The sequence below is a fragment of the Vanessa tameamea genome, chromosome 6, assembly GCF_037043105.1.
Source record: "Vanessa tameamea isolate UH-Manoa-2023 chromosome 6, ilVanTame1 primary haplotype, whole genome shotgun sequence".
In the NCBI taxonomy this organism is placed as follows: domain Eukaryota; kingdom Metazoa; phylum Arthropoda; class Insecta; order Lepidoptera; family Nymphalidae; genus Vanessa; species Vanessa tameamea.
Genome location: NC_087314.1, coordinates 8,251,716 through 8,268,288, shown reverse-complemented (window position 1 = coordinate 8,268,288; position 16,573 = coordinate 8,251,716). Strand labels below are relative to the sequence as shown.

The 16,573-nt window shown below is 31.5% G+C and overlaps 2 protein-coding genes across 3 annotated transcripts in view; one reads left to right on the top strand and one right to left on the bottom strand.

Moving 5' to 3' along the window:
* LOC113393304 (glutamate receptor ionotropic, NMDA 3A-like) overlaps nucleotides 1–16,055 on the bottom strand; it is a 36,566-nt gene extending 20,511 nt beyond the window's left edge. For both annotated transcript variants that reach the window (XM_064215100.1, XM_064215101.1), the window contains exons 1-6: nucleotides 15,813–16,055; nucleotides 4,904–5,084; nucleotides 3,116–3,177; nucleotides 2,792–2,959; nucleotides 1,644–2,617; nucleotides 1,360–1,528 (exon numbers count right to left, since the gene is read on the bottom strand). In XM_064215100.1, the coding sequence (XP_064071170.1) occupies nucleotides 1,360–1,528; nucleotides 1,644–2,617; nucleotides 2,792–2,959; nucleotides 3,116–3,177; nucleotides 4,904–4,987 (1,457 nt within the window). In that variant the 5' untranslated portion in view covers nucleotides 4,988–5,084; nucleotides 15,813–16,055. The remainder of the gene's footprint in view (nucleotides 1–1,359; nucleotides 1,529–1,643; nucleotides 2,618–2,791; nucleotides 2,960–3,115; nucleotides 3,178–4,903; nucleotides 5,085–15,812) is intronic.
* On the top strand, nucleotides 5,951–10,044 carry LOC113393306 (uncharacterized). The gene is made up of 4 exons (XM_026630122.2): nucleotides 5,951–6,244; nucleotides 7,574–7,749; nucleotides 8,958–9,124; nucleotides 9,523–10,044. Exons 1-4 carry the CDS (start codon nucleotides 6,076–6,078, stop codon nucleotides 9,716–9,718), a joined length of 708 nt encoding a protein of 235 aa, XP_026485907.1. The 5' UTR covers nucleotides 5,951–6,075; the 3' UTR covers nucleotides 9,719–10,044.
* Nucleotides 16,056–16,573: the final 518 nt, after the last annotated feature.

Genomic DNA, 16,573 nt, shown 5'->3' with positions numbered 1-16,573 from the left:
CAGATTTACGCTACAATAAAAGCCTACACATGCCATTCTTGTTAAATATATTTTCGGGTAGAACAAATATCGATAGAGTTATAACTTAAATGGAATATAATAAACGAAGAAGACATATTCGTTATAATCTTGAAGTTATGTCATTAAATGATAATAATAAAATAAAACTTAGTTTAAGAACAAAATAAATGACATAAAATTAAACATCCATATACATAACATCCGCAAAAAGACATCGTTGTAATAAAGAGCTCTGGCACAAAAAGATCCATCACGAAGAACGAAATCAGTCATTGCGATACCCGATATTAGGATCCCACAAAAAGTAATGAATTATCGCAAGGTCATCGTTAGCTGTTTGCTTATGAAAAAAAAAGTTTAACGAATGTCATGAGAGGTCTTAATATATTATTTTATGATTTTTCATAAAAATAAAGACTATTATATCAAAATAAAGTACAGCATCTAAAATGAGGGCTCATGACGACAAGAAGGAATTATTATTTAGAAAATATGAAATAATACTTAGTTCGTTTTTTCACATAAACTATAAATCCAATTAATATAGAATTTTATTTCATTTTAGTTTAGATTAATAAAAGACACAGACTTTTTAAAAATGTCGGTCAGATTACATAGCGAACGCTACAGTATACACTATGTACGACGGACTTATACTTTCCTAAAATGTCTACAGTTTTGTTAACGGCATAATTATGACTGTGTATTGTACGTAAATAAGTCGCAGTAATAACTTTTACTCATGCGTGAAAGACTCCACATGTACGTGAAAGCAAGATTCGAAGCTTAATCTGCCAAGAGGGGAAAGCTATTTATTTGACATTGTTTAGAATTTCTACTCTCAAAATTCTTTCTTAGAAACGATTTATTTTTCAACAAAGAAAAGTATCGAAAACGCACTATATATATTCAATCGCCCAGCAGCAAAAAATAGTATTACTAAGTTCTGAATTAAAGGGTGAGTGAGCCAGTGTAAATACAGGTACAAGAATGTGAGAAGCTATGTAAAAAATGGTTAAATTTTGTAAGTAGCCAATGTGTATGGTCAGCGGTGAGCATTTACCATCAGGTGGCTACGTTAACTAAGAAAAAATTTATAAATCACCTTTACATTTATACCACATACACACGTGTGAAAATATATGTACATCTTGTTCATATTACAAAAGTTGAACTTTAATTGTCAGAAAAGTTACGTCCAATTCGGGGCCTAAAATCTTTATCGAGACCCAAAAGTCAAACCTTTTTGTATCACTTGAATAAATTAAATACATATATTTTTAAATATTATTTTGATTTTAGATTAGATTGATGAGCGTTTCAACAAAAAATACTCACCTAACAAATTCCATAGAAAAATCTGACGCAGCATCACTAGGTTCATCCCAACATGATGCCGCAGCGTCACTAAAAAATTGCGCTTGAGCAGACCAAGCATCGCAAGCGCGAAGAACTCGCCGGAGCGCACCAACCATCATTTGAACAGCGGCACGTGCGAATGTATCATCTAGTAATATAAATCTTAATTATATGCTGCTTGACTGCTTATATTTGTAAAACATAATCTCGTTAACATTTCAATTAAAGTATTTAATGTATTACAGCTATAACTTTCCACTTACCAATTTTCATCGGCTGAGGATGTAATGCCAGTAAACCGATCGGTAGTGAATTAAATATCTCAGTGATATTATTACTATCTTCTTTCCTCGGTTCGTCATCTTGTTCCATTCGATATTTATATGTCTCTTCGCTATGTCTAACGTTATTCATTGTAGAAGTATGCACCGTGGGATTCATTATGAAATCACTAATATCACTTGAAAACAATACACTATCTCTTAGGTCTGTATTATCAATATTACTTACAACTTTTTCATCAAATATTACATTCTTAGTTTCATACAATTCATTTATATTTATACTATTTACATACTTATTAAAAGATTCATTTTTTAATTTACTAGAGCTAGTACGCCTACTCTTATTTCTATCAAGGAAGGACTTATTTTCCTTCTCTATTGAATTGATTTCGATTTTAGAAGTTTCAACGCCTTTATTATTTATACTATAATCTCTTATTCTTTCTTCACTAATATTGCGACTACTATTATACGACTGACTAAAATTTACATATAATAATTTGTTATTTATGTGCGTTTCATATTTATTTATATTTCTACTACCACGACGAAAAATCAAATTTTTCGATACATTTCTTACAGAAGAACTATTTTCTTTAATAATATAATTATTTAAAATCTCGCTATATTCCCTCTCGACTTTAGGAAGTTCAACATTCTCTATCAAATTATTGTCTGCATCTCGTTTTTTGCGTTCCAATTCAACTCCCTTTAATGCTTCTTTCTTATGTCTAAGCTTTTCTACGTCGTGCTCATTTTCGTCCGCGACATTCGTTCGGTTGCCGATGTTGTGGAAGACATCAAACTCGCTAGAAGCGTCGATCCATATCCAAAAAAAATGTCCATCGAGCATGTTAAGGCGCTTTGCTTCATCCATCACAAGCTTCGTGTAATGTATATCGCATATCAAGACGACGACACCTCGCGTTAGCCTTGAGACCTCAGCAAGACGTCTGCATTGAGATAAAAAAAATCGAAATCAAAAGTTACATTTTATTTTCTAGGCAAATGGTATCGACACTACTTACAACAACTTTGTAATACGTATAATAATGTACATTTTTATTTGTTCTATTTAATTGCGAACACTTTAAATAAACCGCGAGTTGGTAGATCAAGTGACTTACCTGAAAACAGCACGGCGAGTGTACTTGGTAGGAAGTGAAAGCCATTTAGGATTAAGCGGTTGAGTTGTAAGAATTGAAGACAGATCCTTCCTTAGAGATAACGTTAAATATATATCTTCCTCGGCGAGTAAAGTAAATGAATGCCAATGTGTGTGCAGGAGCGTGGCTCTGTTAACCGAGATATAACCACAATTTTACTCATTTGAATAAAAGCTTATTTCAATATTAAACGAGAACTAAATTAAAACTACTACCAGAATTATCAAATAGTTTCGTCGGGTTTAATTTATTAAAGATGCAACTATAATAATGTAATTAACGAACCTAAGTGCATGCAATGTTTCTCGTGCGGTTATCTCCAATCGAACCTCCAAAGGCAACAGTTCCTGCAAAAAATATTAGCTGAATGTAACTTATTCAAAAAAAAATATATAGAGTTTTTTACAAGAGCGTCATTATTAGTTCACGTCGCGTCGTAATCGTTGTTAAAGTGTGTTATAAATGACCATCATTTGCAGCGACACGGCTGGAGTTCAGATGAAAGAAATGTGAAATGTACGAGCGAATTCTTTTAAAAATCGTTCAAAGAAATTTCTTTTTACTTCCGATAGATTCGAGAAAACCATTTTATGCGTTCGAATAACATTTGTTATTGGAGGAGCTTTCTTTTGTAGTGTAAAACATATTATGTGCACTCTACGTGGATGTATGGCACTTACATATAGTATATTTTATTATACGAAATTCTGTGACAAGAGAGCATGCAGTTAATATATTTTACAAGATATTTAAATAAAATGATATAAGATTATAACACGTATACAATATTATTGATGAAAAAGTGTAACTACTAAGTTTTTTCACGTCAGATTTTCTCGGTAATATCTAATAATTGTTAGTAAGAGGACAATTTCAGTATGTTAATATTTTAAAAATTATAAAAATATACGGAAAATTCAATTTGTGTATAATGTATTGTATATATTAAATTTGAAACAATAGTGTTGCTTATTTTAATATCACAACCGAATACTGTAATATGATTATGTACGACACACTAAGTATATTTAGATATATATATATAATCAGAAGCAATTGTTGTGTCAATGTCAAGACATAATAAATAACACGCCCGATTACACGATCGATATTATTAGACAGCATATCTCATATAACAGTTATATGTTATGGTTCTTACTAAAAATCATTCGCTATGCCTTCAATACAACTTCTATGATAAAGGGTTATAGACGATGAATCAAAATTCAAATGTGTATTGATATACATGGTTATGTTTTTGTTATTGAAAACGGATTGCGAATCTGATGTATTCAGTTTTGTAACATGCTCACCAGTTGTTGACTGAAATTAAAATGATTTTCAATTTTGTAGACTATTCTATTGTGTAAAACTTTTCTAGACAAATAAATTCTATTCGGATAACATTTGGCTTTACTGGCCATATTTTTATGTCTTTGTAATTCTTTGATTTATTAAATGGAAACCAATAATGTTAAGAATTATTAGATCTCGAAAAGAAGTTTTTTAATAATACCTAATAAGAATTAGAACATTTATGTATTAATAGTCCAACTCTTTTATACACATAATATATGAAATCTTGAATTGCATAATTGACATATTGTTCATCAATTATACACATTTAAAAATAATTTGAATCTATAGAACTTTCAGTGTAAGTATATTAGAAGGCTTCGAAGGGAATGAATGTAAGGCAGAATTTTTTTGTATTAATTTATTAGTTTACTACAAAAAAAGTTAACTTTAGACTGTGCATCAACCTAAAATATGGTCGTGTGAGATTTTACTTAGTAACGCAAACTTTGTTTCTTTTTCAAAAATATTGACCGAAAGCTTGCCTACGCTTAATGAATAAAAATAGAGCCAGGCTTTGCTCGAACGTTTGAATTTAACTACCGTTAAATGATTTTGCATAATTTTCTCCTGAGAGCGGCCATGTTGCTATGTTGATTAGAGCGGATTTGTTGATAACGAACCCAGGTTTTTTCATAAAAATATATTAAAATGGTCGTTTTGACTACAAAGGTCGTTTTCACTAAATCCTATATAAAATTTGTTGACAGTACTTACATTAGCAATGGTATAGGAGAGATGCAAGTGAGAAGACGACGCGCGTAGCACGGGTACTCCAGCACGGGCAGCGGTCGCCACCATGGCGGCGGCGGCGGAACCACCACCGCAGACCAATAGCGCCGCCACCCGACGACCGTCGAACGCCGCGCACGTTTGCTCCAACACCCGCGTACTAAATCTATGGAAAACAAATTAAAATATATATAGTTTCTAATTCCGATTCTAATCTAATTACTTAGAAAAGCCTACAGGTAAAAAAGAGAATTTGCATAGCTAAAACTAGACTTAATTATTGAAAAGGTTTCATAGAAAAATCTAAGTACATCAAACTACTTGAATGAATCTGTAACACAATAGTACTGTGTACTCCGATATAACCGCATATCAGAGGATCATTAGCAAGGATCACAATACTTCGCATTGACCTTTTTGCGATTCATAATATTATACAGGCGGTTTGATTTTATCGTAAGTTAATTACTTATTTTATTATATTTTAAAAACTAGTTTGTAATACAGTATATTAATTCCTTGATGTGTTATTTTAGAATTATGCGTGTAGTTATTAGAATACTGCGAGTTTTCACATATCAATTAAAAATAATATACCCTTAAAATATATATGTATGTATATAATGAAAATTTAATGTGTTTTCCCGCTAGCTGACCTAGAAATGAATTGGTTTCTTTGAAATTTTCTTTTAATGAATTGCTATGATTATACAACTACAGATAAATATGTACAAAAACTCATTATAAAACTAAACGAAATGAAAAATATTTTTCTCTCAGGAGAAATGAGATTCACATAAAAATAAATTAGAAGATTAAGTTCAAACATAAAATATACATTAAAAAATGCAATTGGATACTATGATGCCAGTGTAATTATAATTACATTAAAACTATAAAATAGTTATCTCACGAAAATAAAGCAAAACAACAATGAAAAAAAATAATGTACGATAAATGAAAAATTAAAACATCCTTTAGATGCGCGAAATAATATCTTACTACGATATATAAATGACAAATAGATACAACTCAGCCGTATTTCTACAAAACCACATTACATATACTGTTCAGTTTCAATTGAATCCTATAGTGCAGCAGAAGTGTTCTCAAATTTAGAGTCTTTAAAGCCTCGAGCGCGTTTTCAATATAAAAGAATGACTTCGCGCGAATACCCCAAGGTTTGGAGCACGTTTGAGAGAATAACCGAAGATGGGAGGACATTGGCATTTATAATAGAAGATATCCCAGAGGTTCTATGGAGTACTGCAGTCGAATTTATGCTTGGAAATTATATACGGGAAGACGTCTGGTGGACTACAGCCGGTAAAATTATTTCTAAAGGAAGTTCGGTACTGTGCACTATAATAATGCAATTCACTTAATCCTAAATTTTCATTTATTTTCAACAATGCCGTATTCTTTGTTGTAATAACGTCATTATTTTTTCGCTTTCGTCAAGTTTTCTTATTTAATTTTAGTATTCAATATATTTTTTAGTAAAATACATTTGGTAGAATATATAAATAATTATGTAACTTATATGATCAATTAAAACCAGTAAGCTTTCCCATTCACACATATTTTTTCAAGTTGATAAATGTTCAGCTTAAGCACGGCTTGTTCGCGATACGCCAGATGTTAAACATTAATCAAGACAGTCTCCCTCGGTTCAGGACGTGAAAATTTTTTGCAATTAACCAAATCTCGTCTTATGTTGTCGGGTGCTACACGCAAGAAAATACCAAGTCGTCAAGAAAATTTGCTCGGAACTCCCGACACCCAATTATGTTACCGCAATCTCCACCCTGTTTTATTATTTTCTTCTTCACATAAATAATAAAAATTAATGGGAAAACTAATTAAAATATCTCTAAACACTTTTCGTAATAACAGTATTCTCTACATGTTCAATATTATTATTTCTAAAACTAATTTATCTAAATTAAAATACAACGTTTTTTATAACATATTCAATTAAGTATTTATTTCACCACTGGGTCCGAGTCACTAGCATTTTACCCAAGCATTCCAATCCGAGCTAATAGTTACCCAATGAGATTAAGGGCTTTGGGAGAATTAAGTGTCTTACTTAAACAAACAACCCAAGTTTAACATCAGAAATCTACGGTCATACTGTAATGACAAAGGAAATACCTGTTTGGGAATATCCTATACTTCTATTTTTTATTTGATTGTTTAAATATCCGTTAAGTAGACACATTTTTAATGGTTATAATTGTGTAATGTTTGTGTATGAATCAAGTCGGCCCAGTGATTAGATCATGTGAATCTAACCGAAAATTGCAGGTTCAAACCGGGGCAAGCACCTCGTAATTTTCAAATGCTTAACTTATGTTTATAATTAATCTTTTGCTCGGAAAAATATTGATAGGAAACCTGCTTGATGATTTTGGATCAGATGAAACGAAGCATTATTTATTTTAAACTAATTCCATAAGAAATCCAAAATTCCAATTTGGTATTCAAAACATTACCAATCCATAATTTATTTTTAATCGTTGCCAATAAATTTAATGGTTCGAAATTGAAATTGGAATTCAATAACACAAATTAATTCATGGAGAGGAGCGTCGTTTATGTGAAATCAATACAGGAACGAAGATAATTAATTGAAATCTTTGAAACTGACAGGCACAGCAGAAGATCCCCAAGCTATAGAAGAGTATCGAGTGCTTCTGACGTCTATCGTGAAGCAGAAGATGAGTTTAGCGTGCTTCCTTACAGAAAGCGACGGAAAGGAGCGCAAGCTCGTCGGAGTAAACATGTGCATGGTGCAGGAAAAGGAACGCTTCGTTGAACACAATCCGGTAAAATATAAATTAAATTTGGAAAACTTTGAATATAAATACATTTACAGAACAGACATTTGAAATTGGAATACAATTTATTTAAGGAATCAAACGTGACTTTTACACAAATAAAATATTATAAACAAAATAATGTTAGTATAAAAGGCCATATTAACATATATACTTTTCTTTTAAGTACTAGATAAGCGAATGAGCAAATGGAACATCTGGTGGTTAGTGGTCACTACCGCCTATAGACATTGACGCTGTAAGAAATATTAACCATTCCTTACATCACACCAATGCGCCACCAACCTTGGGAGTTAATATTTTATATCCCTTATGCCACAAGTAACATTAACACACTCACCCTTCAAACCGGAAAACGACAGTACTGCTACTTGGCGGTAGAATTCCAGATGAATGGGTTGTACTTACCCAGTTGGGCTTACACAAACCCAACTATCACCAAGCCGTAGTGATTATATAAATACATATTTTCAATTAGATAATTTTAAGGATATTGCTTGTAATTATAATGTAAACAAAAGCAAAACACCTCCAATAGTTTGGGGTTAGATTTTGTTTTTTGTAAAAAGGATACATCTATTTTTTTTTTTTTCTTCCTTATACAATAAAAAATACGTTATACAGCAAAAATAGTAAGATTATTCCAAATATATATCAATATATAAGCACTTACAAATAAATTGGAAAGATATTGCTTTCCTGTAAATCCCTTAGAAACTACAGAAAGCTGTGAGCAAATTTTTGCCACGAAAAAGTCATAAATTCAAATCTTACTTCAGGATAACAAGTGTGTATTGGAAAAGAGAAATATTATATTCATAACAAATCTTGCAAGAATATTTTTTAAAAGAATATTCTTTGTTTTACAGTTGCATATGAAACTAATAATATGCTTACTAAACTGTTAATATAACGATTTACTTTATGACCCAATATTCGTCATAGAAAAACATTGCTGCTGAATTTGAGATAAAATCCTCTTTTTAACAGATTTTTTTAATAAATTGATATTCTGATTCAATCAGATTTGCAAAATTACATCTTAGATACATAAAGCAAATACAAAATAATCAACATAAAATTAATATAAAAATTGTTTAGGTTGTATTAATATACGTTCAAAATGGCAAGATGAGAGAGCAGAGGAAAGAAAAAGTAATATATTCACATTAAATTGTTTATCTCTTTTTCAACAGCCTAAAACAAAAGCGGGTCTGCTCTCGCTTTGTATGTTTAGCGAAGCCATGAAAGTGACAGCGATTTACGACAAAAACGACGTAAGTAAATATCTCATGGGAGCTGGCCTTTCTGTGTCTCCAGAATACCGGGGCCATGGAGTGGCTGTTGAGTTGCTTAAATGTAGGTAAGAACTTTTGTAGTCTTCTTTATAAATTTAACCACTTTTTTTTAAAATAAAGAATATTTCATATATTACTCTTAATTGCATTTTTCGATTTAAAATTTATAATTGAAAGTTTTACTAAGGTATTTTCTCCTATATTAATGAAAATAATAAACTCGTAATGAATAGTAAAATAATTGTCATATTATTTGATATATATTTATTAAATTAAAATGGAAGTTTTTATCCTGGTATATTTTAAATAACAATATATAAATAAAACCTAAAAGAAATGGGAGATTTACCCCATATTAATCCTTTTATCCTTGCAGTTTTATTAAAATTCATATAAATTTAAAGTGTGCTGCTAAACTTTAATATTTTAATCTGATATGTATTTTCACGAACTAAATTTTCAGAATGCTGCTGGCCAAAGAAGTGGGTTTGAAAGTTACAGGCGGAATATTCACAAGCGCCTCGGCACAGCGATCCGCAGAAAAAGCGGGAATGGAATGCGTGTACCATATCCCGTACAAACAGTTCGGAGAACAGTGTAAAATCGACTTTAATTCAACTACTAAAGATCTTAAAATATTTGCTATAAAAGTGGAATAAAAATAAAATGTTTTTTTTAAAATAACACGAGAAATATCTCTCGAAATATTAAAATTACGCTATTATTGTAGTTGTAGACCTTTTACGACTTCATACAACGGGATTGTGAGAGCACTTCAAAATTAATGTTCTTATTAAAAGAGAGACAGGAATTCGTTCCTATGCATACTATGAATACTAATGGATGCTTTATATTTTATGTAAATTCTGTAATGGAGTGTTATATTATATTTGTTATGTTTTTTATAACGGTATGTTACGCATGTGAACGTCGTAAATAAAAATTGCGTTTGTATATCCCTATAAAAATATACAAATCTTCAAAATTACCTATGCCTGTTATTTTCCTTGTATTCATAATTTTGTAAAATGCCCTATATTTCGTAAAATATGATTGATTTATTATACATTTAGTACAATTATTATTTATTACTAAACTACGTAATAAACGAAACGAAAAATTTAAGACTATTTATTTTTTATATGAAAATATATGTTTTGAATTTTTAATAAAAACCATTCATGTTATTCCAAACTTTTGTCATATTTTTTTTGCTTTGCGTATGTTATCACATAGCCTATAGCGAACATCGACGAGCGAGATAAGCTTGCAGTAAAGATTACAACAGGCAACAGTTGTACCCACCGCTCGTCGCTCTGATACGGGCGAGCTAAGCCAAGCTATTATTTAAAAGAATTTGTTGAAGCAACCTGTCGGCATAGTCTTATTTTGACAAGCTACAAGCCGGGTTCGTCAGTACGTTAAACCGTGGTCTTACTTTGATCCACCGGCTAACTTTACTGGCGAGCCACCAAAACCACTAAAAGCGCTAAAGCTCACACGATCCGTAAGACGAAGCTAACGACATCTAATTTGTCAAAATATGATAAGTAGCTTATGTGCTGCATGAAAATAGATTAACATATGTACATATACTGCCATAATCCTAACCTTATATCCATAAGTAACCGTAGTTATACACATCGTATAAAATATCGTGACACGGAAACAGGATTTATTATTACAGTGTCATAGTTTATAACAGTGTGCGTGTAAATAATAAATCACTACTTGGTGGTAGAGCTTAGTGCAAGTCCGTCTGAGTATGTACCATCTACTCATCATATGTTTTACGACAAATAGAAATATTTAGTATTATTGTGTCCCGTTGAAAGGGTGATTGAGCCGGTAAAACTACAGATACAAGGGACATAGCATCTCAACTCCTAAGGTTGGTAGCGCAATGGCGTTATAAGGAATGTTTAATATTTCATACCGCGTTATGGTCACTATCACTAACCACAACTATAATATAGTTAAGTGCTACGAGTCATGCGCGACATTTCATTTCAGTCAAATACATAGTCATAACAATAATTATTTCATGGTTCTACAGAACTTACAATTATTAAAATTATAATTAGTTTTATATTTTTATTTACTTCTACTTTCACAACCTTCCCCTTCAAAGATCAAAGCCTATTCTGACTTATATTCAAAGGATTTAAAGATGTCTGTGTTTAATTGTCTGCAGCGGGTTTCAACTTTATGACTACGAAGAGATTGCCTAAAGGAATGATAAATGACTCCTCGTTTGAAATGTAAACGACTTATAGTTAGTGGCTTGATATTACATGAATATTATATATTAGTACATATTTTTTAATCTATGGTCATATTACTGTTGATAAGTTTAATTTGAAGTATAGTATATCATGTGTTAACATCTTAATGTATTAAGATGATATTATATCACAACTACAATGACGTGCTTACGAAAAAATACATCTAATGGAATAATTTCTTAATACCATGAGAATCGCTAAATTTGTTGTTGAATTGAATTTATTTCGAGTCAACGCGACGTTTATTTGTTCTACAATTTGTATGAATATATCTAATGATTAAACTATCCACTTATGGATACTTATAATCCGATTCTAATTCTGGCACAAATTCGCATAAAAGCGTGTAAACGCGTTAAATTATTTCGCTAACTTTGCAGCTTATCCCGCGAGAGATATTATCAGCTAAAATAATAAAGAAATGCTTACACCAATAGTAATAACGGATTACAAATTAGGAAAGCGTAATATTTACCACATTCGTTACATCGTCGGGAACATTACATCGTGGTTATTATAAGAAATTATCAACGCAATTTTTGAAAGTGTAAGTCGCCTTACGACACGAGGTAGATTAAAACATTTTCTTTAATCGTTGTTATATTTTTATCTTAGTTACTTTATATGCATATATAATTTTGTTACATTAGAAACGAAATCCTGAAATCTGATCCTGAAAAACGGATTATGTATAAAACTCTTATAGGTAAGTTGTTATTTAGATTTTATTGTTATTAAATTTTCCTTCATTTTCTGACTTTCTTCATTTTCTTCCACTGTTGTGTTTAAGACACCACTTTTTTATATTAAATTGCAAATGGATAAAATAAATAACACGTGTATTAATGTTCTTTTAATAATGCCAATTCTTATAAAGGAATATTGAACAGGCCCAAAAGTCTATATCCTTACATACGTATAAGACCATTTTTCTGTAGGTGTAATTTCAATCAATGTAAAAAAATATTAAATAACTCAAAGTTTAATACAAAATAATATAACGTCCAAATTATGATATCTGTATATTTAATTAAAGCAAGTTCCTGCATGTTAATAGTTGATATAAATGGGATTAGTAACGTGACCTAAATGTTGTGCTAAGCTATTAATTAGCTTAACTTGCTCAAGTTTAATAGTTCACACTGATTACTGGCGTTATCATAATGTTATAAAAACTATTATACCCTGTTCAAGTTAGCTTGATCTTTTTGACAGACGGGATAGTGATAAGAAACAGAAAATATAACATATATAACAGTCGATGGAACGATGGAATGCGTAATTCAAATTAGAATTCAACTTTTTTTTAACTTATTTTTCTAAAAAGAGTTATACTAGCTAAAGAGACCCCAACCACTAGCCAAAGAAACCCCAACTAAAAGGACCCCCGTTCGTAACAATAACTTAACAATGATCTTTAATAAGGATTTTTGTAATCAATATTTGTAGCAGTTACTGCCTGTTATTCGCGTCCCTACCATCCGACCGATGTAACATTGTACAAGCGTCTATTATTTTCAGTGTTTCTATTTAAATTTTACTTTGAAGCAATAATATATAATAGAAAAAGGCTTAAAATTTTTGGATAGCGCTTGAATCTTTAGGAACTTTTGTATTATATGTATGTTTTTTTAATTTTTAAAATCAATAAATTAAGAAAATAATATGTTCGTCATTGCAAAGTTATGTCGATCAGAAAAATTTACATCTTTCAAAAAGATCAAGCTATGTGGTACAGTGTATATCAAAATGGTCAATTTTCTTTTTTTTCAGGTAATTGACTTGACTATCAACGGCCAGACTTATACATAAATTGAAATATTTTTAATTATGACAATAAAAACTACAAATATAAGATACTCCTGACTGAATTTAAGTACGGTGTCCAATCTTAAAGACTAGCTGAGTGCACAGAAGATATACCACAAGAGTGCGTAGAGGTAGATGCATTTTATTTAACCTCACTCCCATAATCCGTTCGGTTAACAATCCGTCACGACCGATGAAAGACCTGGCCAGCAAATATACCCGTGCTTTCTGAGACACTAACTGAGTATAAAACTCTTATATTTAAAACTATAGATAAAAAAACTGTCACAATTTATTTAAAATCGTAACAAAATATTACTTTAACACATAATTTGCTATATTATTTTTGAAAAAATCTCCCAAATAAAGCAACTCAGTTCAATATTACTCTTAATTTTTTTTAACTTATTAATTAATTATCAATTATTGGACTATAGTTATAATATATTATTATTAATATTATTCGATATAAATTATTGAAAGTGATTAACTCAAGTTACATCATTTCATAAATACGTTTAACCTACACGTTGTTTCTTAACAAAGAACTACATACTCGATAGAACTCGTATATACTTTGTACCTCACTAACTTTTCACATGAACTTTATTATAAAAAATATGTTTTATTTGCGAAGCTACAACTATACCACTAGTAACATTCACTAAAACGAATAAGTAAAAACGAAACGAATGATGAACTTTATTTTGTTTTGTTGCCTACAAAGTCAAGGCGGTCTTTGCACCTACAAGCTCAGCACCCTATGTTAAAGTGTATATTACGATTCTGACCCTGTTAAAATAGCCCATGATTTATTTCGAAATAATGAGATACAAAAAGATATTCCTTTTAGAGTATTTATATTTGCTCTGATATAAAACAAAAAAAATCATTTAAAAAAGTAAATGAGTGATTTGCAGTTTACAATGAAATGCAATAAATGTAGGTTTCGAGATTCATAAAAAGATTTTTTTTTCATGTCAACAAGTAAACATTAGTTCAGTTAGAATTAGAGTTTTTTTTTTTTACGGCCGTAGTACCGCTCTCTAATCGGCCAGTAACTATTTTTTTATGTGCAGCTATCGTCCCACATTCACTGGGTCAAAAATCGGCTTACGCTATTAATACATATATATAGTCCATAGTACCAGGAACGACAGTATTTTTGCACATTTTTTGTTTTTGAAACAAATCATGGGCTATCTTAACAGGGTCAGAATAAACGCGAACTTACCGCTAGTAATAATTGAAGTAAATATTATAATAAAAAAGTTCACGTAAACCTTATAGTACTAGTTAATGCATCATGTTTGTTTGTGTTTGTTGGATCTGCTAATAATATTGGTGAAATACACACATTTTTAATCATACGAATATTCATTAAAAGTATTTAAAATAAGGTAATCGCAATGGTTTGTGTTTTCAGTATGTTAGTTGGTATTACTTAAATAATAACTCAATATATTTAAAGCCACAATATATCTTATAGATAGAAAGATTTAATCTTTTTACTAAGATGATATACATAATAGTAATTTGCATTAGCTTTTGATTCCGTATTCGCTTTTGTTGCTCCACTTCAACGTTCCGTGCGATCCATTTGCCTTTTGTTTGATAATCTGAGCCCTTTTTAATTTCATTATGTAATAAATAAAAATAATAATCATCTCAAATATAGAATTTATATTGCCTTGCTAGTCTAGTGCCTAGCTTATAAAGCTGCTGATCACGAGGTCTTGAGTTCAATTCTCGGGTCGGTCCAATTAAAATTTATTAGATTGCTCAGTTGACTTGTCTCCCTTGAGAACGACCGCCTTGCTCTAATCGCGTAGAGTTACATCATTAAACAATTTTGATATAATACTTGAAGTATTGTACAAAATAACCCTTGAAAATATTTGAATTTATTCTTTGTGTTTTAATGGGTGCTACATTATCATAAAAAACAAATTCCGGTTAATTTTAAGCGATTAATGTACAACTGCAGAACAAAGGCGTTCACAATTTAAAAGACAGCTTACCGGCCTTGTTTTCTCACAAAGAATTAGCAGCTAAATGTTATTGTACTTCTTGAGAAATTATTTCAGAAAACAATATCTTTTGTTTTTATATTATACGAACGAAGAAATAACAAAACGAACTTCTAATCATTCAGGTTAAGTATTATCTTGTAAACGTAAAAACTAACTTAAATCGAATTTATTAAAATGAAATAGATCAAAGAAAAGCTCTTATTTCTATGTCATATTTAGTCAATTCTATTTCCACCAGAACCGAGTTTGTGCAGAATTTCAGCTCAATCGATGTGTTAGACCTGGTTTCAATTGCGAGATATGTCCAAACTTATAACATGCACCATATTTGTTCTACCATAAATGTATTTATACTCCCATGCCGTGGGGAGCACGTAAAGCAGAGCCTGCACCTAAACTTCGATCGTGACGAATTACTATCCCGTTGAATGAATGGTTAGCGAAAAAAGAGACTGAACCCGTCTTTGCAAAGTTTATGTTGAAAATGTCAAAAGAAGGACATCATCATAATACTCTGATAATCGTCAGTTAGAGGAATTTTTTGATTTAGTTTTTATTTTTTTTATTACAATAAATAACATTTGAGAAAATAATGTAATTAAATTAAAGGCATATCCCTTTCTTACCTTTCATCTTCTGGTAGCTCGATGTACAATGGCAGTAGCGTGATATTGCGCAGGTGCAGTGGATAGTCGCCTGCGAGGTAGGTTCTCGATAACTCGCTGAGGGTGCGATTGAAGGCGCGCACGACGGTGGCGGCTGAAGGCGGTGCGGCGATCGCCAAGTAGAACGCGGTGCGCGCGTCCGCCTGCAGCACGCGCAACTCTCGCGCAGCGGACGCCGCGATCGCCAGCACAGCCAGCGTGAGCACCGCGCGCCCGCGCATCGCACCCGCCCCCCTCACCGCGGCGCCGCCCGCCCCCCGCACCGCGCCATGCCCACCGCCCTACTATCACCATCCACGCTCAGCGTCCCCACCCACCCACACGACTCAACCTTGCACACATTTGCTGCCAAAGTTTATATGGTTCCTTTGTATAGACCAGTCAAACGCACAACTTTATTTTATCACACGTACCACTTTCAAACACTTTCAGCACTTTTGTGGCTAGCGTTACTCAAATACCGTCTATAACTGACATCTGTAACAAAAAATATTTGGTCAATTCTCTAGAAAATAAACATGTATAATTAAATATTCAAGTAGCATATTTTGTTACATCGAAAGTGTTTCAATAGCAAGAAAGCAGATTTTTTAAAAATATTCTTTAACAATTTACGTGAGGTTAAAATTAACATTATTTACTTAAGATTCATATAAGTCTATACGAATCAAAAATTTTTGATGAATTTAATTTCATTGACAATTTGATCATTATATTTGTAT